Below are 16,729 nucleotides of genomic sequence, written 5' to 3' on the forward strand. Positions count from 1 at the left end.
AATTAAATACACGTTATTTAATTTTATTTTGAATACTTTTTATTGAATTATTAACATTAAATCATACGTTCAAGAGTTCAGGCGTAACCATCAATGGCCCGGTAAGTTGAGAAACAATGGGCATAAGCGCCATATTATCGCTAATGAGCTAATTTTTACCTTAATTATCGGTAAATTTTATAGTTGTAAGTAAAATACATTAGAAACATAATCAATTAATAGATTGATATAAGAATTATACCTCTAAGTAATATTTTGATAGAATAGGACAGAAAAATATATTGTATTTTTATTATAGCTTTCCTAAAAAATTACGAAAATGTCGTTTACGCCCTTTTTCCCTGTAACTGTCTATATGAAGAAGAAAAAAGGAGGTGGAAGGAATATTTAGAAGACTTATATGAAAGAAATAATGAGACAACAGAAAATAATATTGGAATAGAAGAGATGAACCGTGTTAAGGAAGATGAAATAGGACCCAGTATAATGAAAAGCGAGTTCATCCAAGCAATCCATGACTTAAAATTAAATAAAGCAGTCGGTATAGATGAAATACCAGTCAAATTATGGAAACATTCAGGGAAAAAAAGAGATATATTTTATTTAAAATGATAAAAACTTACCGAGAAGGTATAATACCAAAAGATTTTACACAAAGTAGAACTATACTTATTCCCAAAAAAGGAAATCCTACCGAATGCAACAAATATCAGCCTCCTTGCACACACTTCAAAAATACTTTTGAACATTATAAAAAAGAAAATATGGAAAAAAACGGAAATAAATTTAGGAGATCAGTTCGGATTTAAACAAGGACTGGGTACCAAAGAAGCTATCTTAGCTTTGAAAACGATTCCAGAAAGAAGGCTAAATATGAACAGAAATACATATATAGAGTTTATCGATTTAGAAAAAGCATTCGACATCGTTAATTGGAACTTGTTGATGACCACCTTGAAAAGAACTGGCCTGGATTGGAGAAACAGAAAAATTATTATGGAACTATATAAAAACCAAGAAACAACAATTAAAATAGGACACTGCATATCCACAGCCAGAATTTGTAGAGGGGTAAGACAAGGCTGTTCTTTGTCACCCTATTTATTCAATATATTCATAGAAGTTGTTCAAGAACTTAAAATCAAAACTAAAGGTGTAAAAATAAATGGAAAGACAATCTATTGTATCAGATTTACTGATGATATTGCTATGGTAACAGAAACAGCAAAGGATATACATCATCACTGGCTACATTTAATGAGGTATTAAAAAGATACCTTATAAATATCAATATAAGAATAACAAAATAATTGATCAGGTATAATATACATATTTAGGAAGTATATTAACGAGTGACAGTAGATGTTCGGTAGAAATAAGACGCCGAATAACTATGGCAAAGAGAACCTTCACACAAAAAACCAGAAAAAACTTTGCCAAAAGCTACGTATTGAGTGTTTTGTTATATGGCAGTAAAACCTGGACCTTAACATCACAAGATAAAAAAATATCGAAGCAATGGAAATGTGGACCTGGAGAAGAGTACTTCGTATTAGTTGGACTGAAAGGAAGAGTAACGAAGAAATTCTCCAAATAGTAAAGGAGAAGAGAGTTTTACTATCCATCATTAGATCAAGAAGCGGAAAACTTATAGGACATTTATTGAGACATAACTCTTTCATAACCAACATAATGGAAGGAAGAATCAATGAACATAATGGAAGAGGAAGACCGAGGAAGACATTCATTGGAGAAATAATTGGAATGGCTGGATGTAGCGGGTATTCACAAATGAAGACTCTGGCTTTGAAGAGAGAGGAGTGGAGATCTATTTTCTAACTATGACAAGGTTAAGCCTTTAGAAAAGAAGAATACGAAAAAAAACTGTATAGGTATGAAAATGTATATTATGTTATAACTATATATTGAAGTCGTTAAGCTGTAAAGAAGAAGAAGAATATTTATCGAAGCGAATATCAAATATTGTTAATTTGATTATATAATTACCATCAGCTTGAAATATGTACAATTTATCAAAATACTGATTAAAAAATTGTGATATTGGATGAAATAACATTTTAAAAGGTAGTTAAACAAAAAATAGAGAATTGGTAAACAAGATTAACAGTCTTGATTGGTGTATTAGTTTTATAGATTCATATTTCACAATATACCCAATTTCATAGTAAAAATAACAAACTAATTAATTATTATTATTTCATAGGATTAAAGATTAAAGTTATAAAATATATGTATACATTAAATATTCAAAATAATATATAACACTATAAAGAGAAAATAAAAAAATATAAATAAACTTAATTTTAACAGTATATATAAATATTTCTTCTTAGAATCATCAGCGTATATATGCTACAGCAGGAATATTTGGTTTTAATTTTAAAAAACACAAAGAAGCTTTAGTGTAATCCCAATCATTTTCTTCCAAACACCTATAATAAAAAGTAAATACAATTATTTATTTAAGTTTAACTTTATTAAAATTTTGAATAACTACATACAGAAAAGTTTCAAATACAATACTAAATATTTAATTTTCCAAGTGATATAAGTTTAAAATCATTTCTTTAAACTTTATTTATAATAGCCAATAATTATACTGCTAATCTCTTACTTTTTAGCCCACTCAGGATACATTCCAGATTCACTTGAAAAACGCTTAACCATAGTCAGTTTACTTTCAGAGCAAGATTTAGTATCTTTCATAGAATTCATTACAACCTTTTGTGTAGTTTCATGTTCTACTGGCATAAGAGGAACAGAAATTTTTCTTTCCGATTCTAATGGTGAATCTTCAAAAATGAAAAATGGCACGTTAAAATGTTTGTATTTATGATTGAATAATTACGGTAGCAAGATAATTTTGTTATTGGAAGATTAAACAATTTAAAGATATTTAAAATTACTTTCACAAGGTGGTTGTTTCTGTGGACTTAAAGGAAGAGACAACGGAGAGTCCAGATTCTTAGTACATGAAGCTTTTATGCAAGAAAATTTATCAATTTTCTCTTTGCACACTGCCATTTGAATTTTATTGTAACTAACTATATCTGTTACTGGTGAAATATTTTTATGGTTAAAATAATAAAACCGTTTTGATGATTCCTGTAAATGTACATGCAATTAATACTTACAAAACAAGATTAATAGACAATTAATTTACTATCAACAACTCATAAGAAACCATAGTCACGAACATCAAATCACTCAATATATACCAAGAACTTTCAATCGGAACTATAGTAAATGTTCTGCAAAATGACCGTAACACTGGTCTTGAACAGGTTTCAGTGAGATTTTCAGCAAACACTCCATTTACTACAATTTGAATCATCGCAGACTTCGGAAGACAAGAAAATTATAACTATTACAAACAATTTGATGACAACTAGTTTTAAACTTACATTTGCAATCGGTACATCAATGAAAAATGAATCAAGGTCATGCCTTGTCTTAGGCAACTTTTCTAAAACACTTATTATTTTCTTTTTGCCTTTGTATATAACACATTTTTCACTCCTTCCAAATCTGCTAGATATCAATAAGTTTCGACTAATTGGCTTATAATGTGCTAAAGAACCTTTACTACTAAAATAATATAAAATATATTTAATTATAAATAAACACAGATATTTTAATAAGCATCGCGTATACATACAAATTGGATAGAAAACAACTGGATAAAGAAAATGTGGCATTTTCATGATATGCTTCAGAGACCATTTGTCTGGAGACTTTATTATCATATATATTGTAGAATTGGGTAATGAATAATTCTACTGAAGTTAACAAAGGATTTGGCTGTTCAGGATTATGACCTTCTGATATTGGGTAACTATTATCCAGGTTTATTGGCATATACAACTTAGTTTTAACAATGGTGCTTTGCCTACATGGTAATTCTAAATTATCCTGAAAAAATTTACATTGACCTACATCATAGACATCTGCTCAAATTAAATATCAACAATGTAAGACTCAATCTGTAATCATTTTTCATCATTCTGGTATATTACTGCATCAAAAATTGGATTTTTTTTCACAGATATTTAAATTACAGTTAAATTTTCAATTTGAATCAAGGCAGGAACATTGTTTTTACTATATGTATTTTTTTTTATTTATTTTTTTTTTGTACATCTACCAGAATTATTGCTCAGATTATGAAGTAGATTTTTTTTTCTGATAACAAATGTTGTCAAATGTAAGTCATTTTTTGAACTTAACAGTTTCCAAAAAAATTAAATGTAGTTTTAATTTGATAAAAGTCCTTGAAAATGTAATACAAAGTTTTTCACACATTGTTTTTACTTGTACAAATTAAAATTCAAAATCCATATCCACATAGGTACAAATAAATGATACTCATACTTCTTTTAATAAATGTTTTAAAACATTTTAAACTTTTTTTTTTAATTTTTAACTTTTTAAATGTCGATCAATTTCAATAAAATCACTAAAATCTTCTGCATTTTATAAGTTAAAAATGTTTAAGACTCACAATTATAATACTTAAGGCTTGAAAATAAAATTCAAAATTTTTCACAATTTTTCTTTGGAGGCAATAAAAAAAAAAAAGTTGAATAGAAAGTGGCAAAAAAATATTAAATATTGACAAAATAAGGAATTTCTATTACATTTTTTGAACAATTAGAATTTTGATTAAAAAAATGTATTTATTTTTTTATCCTTAAGATTAAAAAATAATATGTATTTTTAAAGGGAGAAAACGGGAAAATCTTGTTGATAATACTAAATGGAATACAAATTAGACTTTTAGATAGAGTTAACAAATTAATTATTAGGCAATTTAGCTTCCCAACCCTTCACATTTATAATCTATACACACGCGAGTTAGCTTTTACTAGTATAGTAATAATATCATAAACTATCTTTAGTCGGAGAAGTTTGGATCAACTTCTTTAACAAAGTTATCAAAGTTGGATCATCCAACCACCATTACTTAGAATCATTTTTCAAAAACCAATGTTAGTACATTTATTTCAAATTAAAAGAATAATTATCATTCATCTTAAAGGACTCCTGCAATTCACCCAATGCCAGTGAATTGTTTTCCCATGTATCATAGTTCAACTGTTTTTTTTTTTTTTATTTCTCAATAATTACTAAAAAATCAGCTAACTATAAGTATTTTATTTTCTGAGTTCTTTTTAAAAATTTTAATTTTAAGTGTTAGCTCTTAAAATTTCTCTAAATATTAATTTTTATTTCATTCAACACAGTTTCAATTTTTTTTCGAGTTAATAGAATAATATTATTTGAATCACGATTTTAGTATCATAGCAACAGTCAAAACAAAATTTATTACATAATTATATTATGTACAGATAATACATTTTTCAAAACAAGATATTTTTTTCTCTGAAGTTCAATAACTTAAATATTCAATGATAACGTTGGCTTCAAAATATATGCCGATATGAAAATATAAGATACAAATAAAGTATAGAAAACCAGACTTACAACAATCCTTAGAATATAAAGAGAGAGATATCCAATAAACAACATTTTAAGAGCCGAATAGTATTTTTGTCTATTGAGATTGAAATTCTTACTATATACTATAAATTTAAAAAATGAATAAATATTAGTTGAATAATTAATCCAATAAATACTTAGAGGTTAACTAATAATAGTTCATCTTTTTTTTTTTTTAGATTATATCTAGTTTCTATTAAAAATAAAACTGATAATTCATTTTCTTAAAAAATCATAGGTCTCATGATTTTACTAATACTTCAGTCCAATTAGAATTTGTAATTTAAACCAAGTAAGTTATATTTTCAACCTTTTGGACATTTTAGCTTATTAAAAATGAAAAAAAAATTAACAAACAAGCAAGTTCTACTAAGAAACATTGTTATCATTCATTTTGTGTTCAAAATAAATAATAAAATTGAAGAATACACTTACCAATTTATTTAGCATAGGAAATAATTGTAGTACATCCCTAAAAAAAAAAACCCGAATACAAATGGTAAATTGGTATTATAAGACTAAAATATACTTACAATACAAATTTTTCTTTATTTTTTGTACTACATACTGGATTATTAGATAAATTGAGGACTTCAATAGAATAACCTGAGAGCTTATTTAGTACTTTCAACTCAGTTAACTAAAATATAAAAGAAAATTAAAGTTCAAACTTAAAAAATTAAAATATATTACTTTATTGCCAGACAAATCCAAGAATTTTAATCTTGGAAATAATCTCCGTATCCATACAAGTCCTTCCTTCAAATAGATATGGTTATTTTCAAGACTGAGCCTATAAAGTTCATGCTTAGTATATTTAGCAGCTATATTTAATGTAGCCAAAAGAACTGATGGTCGATTTAAAGGCACAAACAATTTATTGTCAGTAAAAACTAAAACAAATGTAAGCCTTTGTTTTATACTTATTAATCAATAATTAAAAACTTAATGGTATAATATAAAATAAACTTTTACATACATATACATGCATAAAATCGAGACAAATCCAGACTCTTAGTATTAGGATCATAACGAGTTGACATTGCTTCGACTATTTTTTCCTTTATGATACTGGACACTGGTCTATAAGATATAGTCTGATGTTTGGGAAAATATTCATATACCTTAATCTTAAACTTAAAAAAATATATTTTAAATTGTATGAATACTCAACTACAATCCAATTGTTCTATTTTATTTACTTTTTGATTATTTCTTAATTTTATCTTGTAACTAGCAAAGTGCAATTTTTTAGCAGTATCATAATTGTCAACAAAAAATTTTAAATCGTTCATTGTATTAAATATCTATAAAAATACATTCAAGTTATTAATACTTCACAAAAAAAATGTATAGTACAGAAAATAACTTACATTGTAAGGGTAAAATATGACAGGGTATAAATAAGTTGCAATTTTTTTTAGGATTTCATCACAGTCATAAGCATTTGGAATCTTAAAAACCATAAAAGTTAATACTTAAAAATGGGCACTTTTAAAATAATTTTACAAGTAAATATAATTTTTATTTTTTTTTTTCTATTGAATATATACATAATACAATAATTGCAACATTTAAAAACATTTAGAATATAACAAACATAATAAATTTGTTTTTTATACATTATCAAATATGTTCAGATTCAAAAAACATAATATAAATCAACAATTTTAGTTACTTATTAGTAAAATAACTACCTAATAAATTAACGATTAGTTATATTGGCCTTGATAATTTTAAATATATCTATTAAATTTTTTATTATGTTTGTAGTAGGGAAAATAATACGAGTAGAATATCCTCTTAAAATTGAATACTTACAATTATTGTATACCATCCTGTGCAACTTTTATTTATATTCCATGTTGGATTTCTGTATTTATCATCACCATTCTTAACTTGAAACCTTTCAATGTAAGATTTATTTAATAATCATAATTAATTGAGTTAAATCAATTATCAATAAAGTACTTAAAAAATAAATATCTAATGAAAATATACCTTTGAGAAGAATTATATTTTGAGTGTTCATTATAGTTACATTTCCTTCTTGACTGCTTACCAACTAGACTAGTTATACAATCCAAACTTTTATTATGGTAGTTACTCCTATTGTTTTTCGTTTTGATGGTGTTTGTACTATGACCAATATGGAGATTATGTTCAATATCTAAAATAATTAAATAAAATAATAAAAAGAAATTTTACAATGAATCAATATAATGAGAGCACTAGACTTGCTTTACCTATTTATAAATAATATTTCCAATATTACATAACAAATTATTTTTAGTTTATTTAAGGCTTACTCAAAAATGGTAAATATTCTGGTAAATATCTAATAATATGATTACCAGGGATCGGGGCTTAAAGCACTTAAAATCATTTAAATTAAGTGCTTAAAAAGAGCACTTAAAACATCATTATAAGCACTCATATAAGCATTAAAAAAAATTAAATTCAAACAAAAATATTCAATAAAAAACATTACTCAAAATAAGAAAAAATTAGAAAAATTTCTAAATATTCTTTTAACATGAACATGATAGGGTTGTAGACATTTTTTTTAATTGTGCTGAATAAATAATTAAAAATTAAAAAAATATGGTACATATTATAAATATATAAAATATATAACTTTATATTTTAAAAAAAGTCTAACTTTGACTTTCATGATATTTTGTCTTATTTGTTATGGATTTTCTGAGGAATTTTCTGAATAATTAAATGTTAACGATATTTAAAAATAGTTGAAAAAAAATCTGGGTTAGGTCAATGCCATACTTTATCGTTTATAATTAAACAAAGATATGAAAAAAAAAATAAATAAAATAATCAGAAAAATAGGAAATAAGCATTTTTTATTATTTTAACACTTATAACACAATAACACTTTCATATAACATGAAATACACTTTCATAACACTTTGCTACATTTTATGTCAAACCTTAAAAATAAGCAAATACTATAAGTCCCGAGCCCTGATGATTACCATTAATTACATTTTATATAATTTTTTTAATTTAATTCAAAATTTGGATATGAACTATATTTTTTATTAAAATGATACGAACTAGTGTTGGATTTTTTTTTTTTACTTGCGAAACATATTTCTTGAAATGTAATATTGTAAAATATTGGGATATAAACGCTTTATTATAAAACAGAATTCGGGATACTAAAATAACCAAAAAAATAAATTATAAATAGATTAAGTAGATGGTGACATCTTTATTTAAATCGTGTAACTACAGGGTCAGAAATTGTTTTACTTTTCACAATACAATCAATTTAAGTTTTATTATTAAAAGAATATAAGCTGTACTAAATATTAGTGAAGTTACGGTTAGTAACGGGGTAAGTGATTATAATACTACTAGCTGAAATACCCGTCGTTGCCGGGTTTAAGTATAAAAATGTATGTAACCTAACAAGAATAAATGTTGTTTAATTTATGGAAATTTAAATTAATTAAAATTGTTGAAATAATATTTTATACATATTAATTTAGTTTTTAAGATAATAATTATTATCACAACCTATTATATAAGTTATAGCTTTTGGAAGCAGCTTTGTTAACGATAAGTTTTAGCAGTAAAGGTTTAAAATAAATGTTTTACTAATAGTTTTTTAAATTTTATCTAAAACACTTCTTTGTAGACAATATTATTCGCTGATCTATTAGTAGGTGACAAAATCACCAAGCTACAAGGTGAACTTACGCGTGAGCAAGCTACGTAAAACTGCCCATATGAAAAACAGTTTTCTCTCAAGTCTATTCCTACAAATTTGAGAGTCTGGCCTTGAGACTTGTTTATAATCATTGCAAAGCAGACTTTGAGGGGAAACTATAATGGTTTAAATTCGAACGGAAGATTGTTCGGAATTAAAGGGATTCGTGGTACAAACACAGTTTCCTCTTTCGCACATCCAGTTAAAATTGTGACTTCCACAATATTGCGATGTACAACTTTGACTATAAGGCTGGTCCCATTGCACAGTTTAGGTGGTTTCAAATTTCGCAACCACATAATAGGTGTGTCCACACGTAGAATAAGCCTAGATATGGCAATATGAATTTAAAAATTCAACCGCATAATTAGTTACATCTTCTATGTTGGCCACCGTATGTATCGAAAAATATACTTTTTCTTCCCCTCCAAAAGATATCAGCAGTGTATCATTATTGATAGTCGCTGCTTGGTCATTTTTTAGAGTGAGTATATCACGTTCACACAACCATTTCATGGTTTATCATGAATATGAGCAATATTTGGATACATTTTTGATATTAAATTCTGAACCGTAGTTACAACTGTGCACACATTTTTAGGATAGTTATTATTTCATCAAATAGTGAATAATCACCAATGCCAATTTCAAGTAAAAGATCTGCAAATCTTTTTTTTTTTTTTAAATATACAATCTGTATCTAGACATAAAAAGTATATGTGCGATAAGAGGGAACAAATAACATGAATTACATAATTTGAGAAAAGAAACCACTCACCGATGACACTTTCGACTTGGGTTAAATCTTGTACGATTTAATTATATGAGTAATTTTTTTTTTTTTATATTTAAAGTTAGGCTAACCATTTTCATTTGAGTCGCCTTGGTGGGCTACCTGACAATGTGAGAGATAATAAGTTCTAATTTGCAAATCTACCAGCAAACTTTTCCCCTTCCAAGTATACCCTCATATTTTTCGACAGTTTGAGTATACAGTAAAGCCTCGATAAGACGAAACTTCGGTAAGACGGAAACCCCGGTATTACGAAACATTTATGTTTTAGGGGTGGACTATCCTAAAACCAATACTTGGTATCTGCCGATATTGGTAGTATCGGAAATATCGGATAGGTTTTTTTTTGAAACCGATACTGCAAAAAAAAAAAAAAAACACCAGCATAAAATACATTAATATCAATAATAACAATATTTTAATTAGCGATGGAAATAATCGAATGGAATAATCGAATGATTCCATTATTTGAAATAATCAAATCATTCCATTATTATTTTACGATTATCCAAATAATCGAATGATATCAATAATCCAAATAATGGTACCAGACATATTTATCAAAAGTAAATTAATTGAATTATTCGAAAAAATTGCAAATTTTACTCATATCCCATTGAGTACTAAATAAAGAAGTCATCTGTCAATATTGTATTATTATTTATTTTATTTTTAATCATTGGTATAACTCCCGATATTGGTAATCTTCACACTAATCTTTTACGTATAAATATTTGGATTAAAAATTCCGACGACTCCAAAAACCGCACACTTTTTTAAATTCTTGTAACCAAAACCTACACATTTTATAATTATATATAATTTATTATTTATACTACATATTTATTCAAAAACAATTTATTGAGGTACTTACTATGTAGGTTGTGAAAAATTTAAAATATAAAATCTAAAAAAATATACATATAAAGGTTGCCGCACACTGTGTCGGAACTAGTCGGAATTCCGTGGCCATATATACTTGGCCATTTTGATCTCATCGCTCAAGCTCAACTATAGCTTATTGTTACATCATTTATTTTTAATATTTTTGAGTGTTTGTAAAAAATAATATATAAAATAATATAATGAATGATACAAGTAGTGACGAAGAAGAGATGATATTCACATTAGCACTTTAGTCAGAAGCTGAAGAAAAAGAAAAATAAACGATAAAAAGACAGTGGGTTCATCATAGCATACATATGGCAAGGGGAAAAGAAGATTTCTATACACTATTAATGTCAAAAAAACATTGATGTTTTAAGCTAAAATAATCTATGTTCAACATCGATGGTTAAGTTTCGATATTTTGCATCGACGTTTACCAATGTTTTAATTTTTATGTTTGCTTTATCTTCGATGTTAAAGAATATTACACAAAAGATTTTTAAAATTTTTCAATTGCAAACAATAAAATATAGATATACATATAATTATAATTTAATATTATATTCAAGATTGATTATTAATTCATAATAATATAGTCTTATCACTAGAAAAATAATATAATAGCCTTGTATTTAATACCTAATTATAGAAATAAACTAAAATGTTTCCCAAAAATAAATAAATAAAACGGTTATGTGGATAATCGGCATCAAAATTGATTTTTTTAAACAACTTAGCCGATCTATTTTGGCTTCGATATGAATGACAGCATTGGTTTCAATTTAAAATAATATATAAAAAATTTTGTTATAACTTACGATTTTTTGTGATTATATTTAACTGTGAACTGTATTCATTTAATTTCAATTAAATTTTTAACACAATGTTTTTTTTTAATCTTTTTAATAAATAAGTAAATAAATTAAGTTAATTGTGTATGTTTAAATTATGAATGTTTATAATTAATTTAGCTTGTGGGCTATGGCAAAGAATAATATTTTTAGTCCTATAAAATGTGTTTGTTTTTTTTTAAAAACATCGATGTCTTTCTAAATACATCGAGTTCTTGACTTCGATGTTTTTATAATTTATCGATATTGACACCATCAATTTTTCGTAATAAATAAATCGATACATCGATGTCACAAAAAAATTGCCATCCCTATTCGAAATCCGTCAAAATATTGTCGACAAACAATTTGGTCGCGCTCCGATCCGATCCGATCCAGTGTGCGGCAACCTTAAAAATATTTGTGGCTAAAATTTATTGCCGACGTTTTTTCAAAAAATTAAAATATAAATAAAAAAAACACACTTCCCCCTTTATTACTATCCATAATTTTAAAATCCATCTATAAAAACACTTTATTTTTATAATATATATATATATATATATATATCAGGCGCGTAGCTAGATATTTCAAAGAGAAGTGTTATTTAAAATTATTCATAATAAAATAATTACTTTACGTATATTTTATTGCAGTGGCGTATCCAGGATTCATTTAACGAGGGTGTTTTAAAATTTAATAAACTTATGGTAAGTAGATCTTATGCCCCTCCCCCGTATTACATAAATTCCATGTATTTATATAAATGAAAATGATTACATTAACACAGCCTTAGGCGGTACTACGAGAGGAGTAAGGTAGGCGGCTGCCCCCCCCCCTGCGAGTTCTTACTCTCCCTATACATTTCAAATATTGGTTAAGTAAGTAATAATATTATTATCTACAAACGTGGGAGCCATTCATGTAAATATGCTGATAAGATTTTTTGCGTCAACATTTTCAATATTATTACTTTATATACAGATAAATAGAATTACTATATTAATGTACTAATAAATATGAAGAATCATATAATAATATAGTGGCTAAATTCATGAGTGGGAAAAGGATAAATTATTCATTGAGAGGTGAAATAAACTATTGAAAATTTAATTTTCATATCCAATTTAATAATAATTGAGATTTACCAAAACATTTAAATGATACTAAGTACAATGCAAGATGCATGGCAGCTTTATCTAACTTTGATCCAGAATATATTTGAAAACTCCCTAAGACAAGCAACAAAATTGAGCCTGGGAAAATTTATAAAAAAATTTATGAGAAAATTACATAGAACAAAGAACTATAAATAAAAAAAAAAAAAAGGGTTTAAACTAAACTTTAGGTCATCTAATTGTATGGAAATAAAAAATTATTTAAATTTTTGTTTTTGTTTTTTTACTATGAACTAAATTGTTACTTTCAATAAGCCAAAATGGCTTTTATAAGTTGTAGTTATATTATTTTATTTTACATTTTAAACGAAGTTAGTAATAATTGGAAGTATATTTGTTTTGGAAATCGAAGTTATAAATTTACTGACCCTACTGAAGATTATGGATATGTCAATTAACTGGGTTATACTAAGTTGCAAACTTCGCCAGAAGAATTATAATGCACATGTCAGTAAGTGTCGGCGTCATAGCAGCCGTAAAGAAAAATATCTCAAAATTGATGAACACGACCATAGGCGCAACTAGGGGGGTGCTTGGGGGTGCTATAGCACTCCCAGGCTCAAATGTAGCAACCCCAGTTAAAAAATTAGTAATTGAAAAATTGTGTGAAAAATAGTTTTTCTTATTTCATGTAGTTTTATTTAATGTTTTTATCAGAAAGATGAATTGTTCATGACTATTAGTTAATTACATCGTCAGAAATACTTGAAAAATATTCCACTAGTCATCGCAAGATAATACTAGTGTAGATAAATGTAGATATATTGTATAATATTTTTTTTAATTTGTGTATTTCTTAGTATTGTATGACCTGCATAAAATATAATATAATGAAATAAATAGGTATGTTACAATTTATGTTTGTTAATATTTATTAATTAAAATATTAGTGTATGTGTGTTGTTATGGTACATTTAATGATTAAATTGAGATATGATACTTGGGGTTAGTGTGGGCTACGTAATTTCAGCACCCCCAATATTTGGGCTCTAGTTGCGCCTATTAACACGACTTTACAAACAAAAAAAAAAAACGATGATGCCTTATAGACTGTTAGGATTTTAATATTTCTTTTATTGAAAAAGGAAAAAGTGTTAACAGGTCACATTGGACTCCGATTTTTAATAAAATTGTTCATCATGTTAAAAAACGTATTTTTTAAAAATACTAAAATTTCGAACTATATAGACATTTATTTACAGTTTTTATAATTTAAATCTCAAATATTGAAATCTAATGCTATCTGTAAAAAGTTTTTCAACTTAGGCGAAATAAAAAAAAAATTGACCAAAATCCAACAATTTTACAAGGCATGAACATTTTTCCCGTGAGGCAGTTTTTTTTTTTTTTTAGTCCTTAAATCACATTGGCTCCGATGTCCTTAAACGACAGTAATAATTTATGTAATTAAATACTCACGTGGACGGTCGTAAGGTCCTAATTTATATACTCGTTTTCTGTCGCCAGCGGGCATCACGGGGTATTGGAGGGATGCAACGTAAGAGTAAAAAATTAAAGAGTCAAAGGGTAGAGGGTAAAAAGAGTTAAAAATGATGGAAGACTACACAACGACTAGCCGGGTGCTGCTGCTCCGCACGTACAACTGACGAATGTTTTGCGCGAGACGAGAAGTGGACTTGCACTGGACCGCAAAGAAGTAGATGAAAATTTCGAAGTGGTCGAGCGAGAGCCGTAAACTGTATACGTGATTTAACGATTCGAAAAAAAAAATGGCGATGGAAACCGTTACATTTTACGATTAGATTTTAGATTTTTGTTTTCGGTTGTAGTTGGTAGCTAGGTATTCATAAAAAATTTAGTATAAATGTGTTCGCCCTAACAATACGTGATTTTCTTGAACAGCGTGACGAAACCTGTTTATGTTTGCCACCGTCTTATCTGGCGGACGCGTTTCGACGACCGTTATCGCGAATCGTAATAATATGGGAGGAAATACTTTTCAGTCTGCCTTTTGTGGTGGAAAAAAAACTGAGGGGCGAAGGACTATAAGAATATATGAATTTTTCAAAGTATATTACGGTTGGGACGTGTAAAGCAGTGGCGTAGCTAGGATTTTCTGAAGGGGGGTGTTAATTATAATTATTAAATATTATATATAATACGTACAAACTAAAACTTTTATTTTAATTAATTAATATGTATACATAATGTCTGTAACAGAGATGTAATGTATATTCGAATTCGGATAGCTTTACCATAAATTATTCAAATATTTGACTATTCGATGCTACAATACCTATTATTATTAAACGTTTTGTGTTGCACGAAAACGTAAACGAATAATTTTCGTCACGTATTGTCGCAATCGCGATAATTTTAACCTATATATATGTAATTAGTATTGTGCATTATTTTATATTTCATATTGTATTATCGATTTACCTATATTCCTATAATAATGTAATGTATGATACGGCTCAAGGGGGGGTGTCATATTTATTCACACATATTCGGCCTAACGGGCCGAACCGTGTCCGTGCTATTCGAGTGAACGTATTCACACACCTCCGATTCCGATCCGATCCATTCCGAGTTATAATTCAAAAATATGATAATATGACGATTGGGAAATATCAGCGATTTTCAAAATCCAATCTAAATATATCCGTTTTTACCATTTTAGTATCCGGGCCCGGACGAGAAATATTGTTATCGATAATAATTTGTCGGCTAGGAAGGCGCACGGAAAGCCCGGAATGGAACCGTGCGAATGTTCATATTACAAACCATAAGACAAATAGGTACGGACAACACGGCCCGGACCCAATATGTGTGAATAGACCTTAAAATACTGTAAACAAACCAAATATTTGTGGCTGTAATATAGTGTTCTATACGCAATCTCTTAATACTGGTTGAAGCTTACTGAGGACAAAATAACGTAACAGCATAACTTAACGACTGTACGTGTATTTAGTGCTCGAATTGGGGTGGGGGTGCGTAGGGGGACGGAGCTCCTCTACTATTTTTTTTTCTGCGTACCCCGACTATATTTTTTAACCGGAACGGGAGGACGCCACGTTCATCCTAATTAATGTCCAAAATAATTTTTATATGAATTTCAATTTACGTCAATTTGAAAACGAATTTTACGATTTATAATATCGAAACTATTTTTATAATTAAAGATTATTTGGTGGTTATGATATGGGACAACGTCGTAATTTCTGGAAAAATATAAATAACAATGTCTGTGAATTTGGTATACAATGTACGGTTTGTTATTAATAATGACGATCGACAATATCGTCATTTCGGAAAACAATAAATGCCCGCACCATGAGCCACTAGCCAGGTACCTCAAGGTTATGGACAATCTTTGAAAAGCTGGTATAGATTTACGCATAACGGTATCTTGTTTTGTTATGCGAAGGATTAATATTGTTAATAAATATTAAAATGTATTATGGTCCATTCGCAGGAAGTTTACGTAGTTATTCGGTTCTGTGAGCATTTCAACATTCAGCATTCAGTATTTCCCGTAATAAATTTTCGTGTGTATATTTATCCCGTAATTTCAACCACTCTCTAGACCATCGACGACCATTTTTATTATTCTTCATACATAGTGCTAGCATAGCGTCAATGCCAAAAACGCCTTATCTGTATCACTCATTATTATAACTATTATTATAACGACACGAAGATGATAACCACACACAAACGTCACTTCACGGCAAGGAGAAAACCGAAACTATGGCCAAGTTTAACATATTTATTTGATCTATTGGTTTGATCGTATGCACTTTTGTTTAATGAAAAAATG

The 16,729-nt window shown here is 27.6% G+C and overlaps 1 protein-coding gene across 1 annotated transcript; it reads right to left on the reverse strand.

The window, feature by feature from the left end:
* Window positions 1–2,329: 2,329 nt before the first annotated feature.
* On the reverse strand, window positions 2,330–14,793 carry LOC112686433 (nuclear RNA export factor 1-like). The gene is made up of 15 exons (XM_025558694.1): window positions 14,362–14,793; window positions 7,522–7,690; window positions 7,342–7,426; window positions 6,894–6,974; window positions 6,723–6,827; window positions 6,500–6,656; window positions 6,214–6,413; window positions 6,054–6,160; window positions 5,956–5,992; window positions 3,680–3,933; window positions 3,426–3,609; window positions 3,185–3,361; window positions 2,928–3,126; window positions 2,636–2,813; window positions 2,330–2,453 (listed from the first exon to the last, which is right to left on the reverse strand). The coding sequence occupies exons 1-15, from the start codon at window positions 14,414–14,416 to the stop codon at window positions 2,360–2,362; spliced, it is 2,082 nt and encodes a 693-aa protein (XP_025414479.1). The 5' UTR covers window positions 14,417–14,793; the 3' UTR covers window positions 2,330–2,359.
* Window positions 14,794–16,729: the final 1,936 nt, after the last annotated feature.

This window comes from Sipha flava, unplaced genomic scaffold (assembly GCF_003268045.1).
Source record: "Sipha flava isolate LNK unplaced genomic scaffold, YSA_version1 308_pilon_pilon, whole genome shotgun sequence".
NCBI classification, from domain to species: domain Eukaryota; kingdom Metazoa; phylum Arthropoda; class Insecta; order Hemiptera; family Aphididae; genus Sipha; species Sipha flava.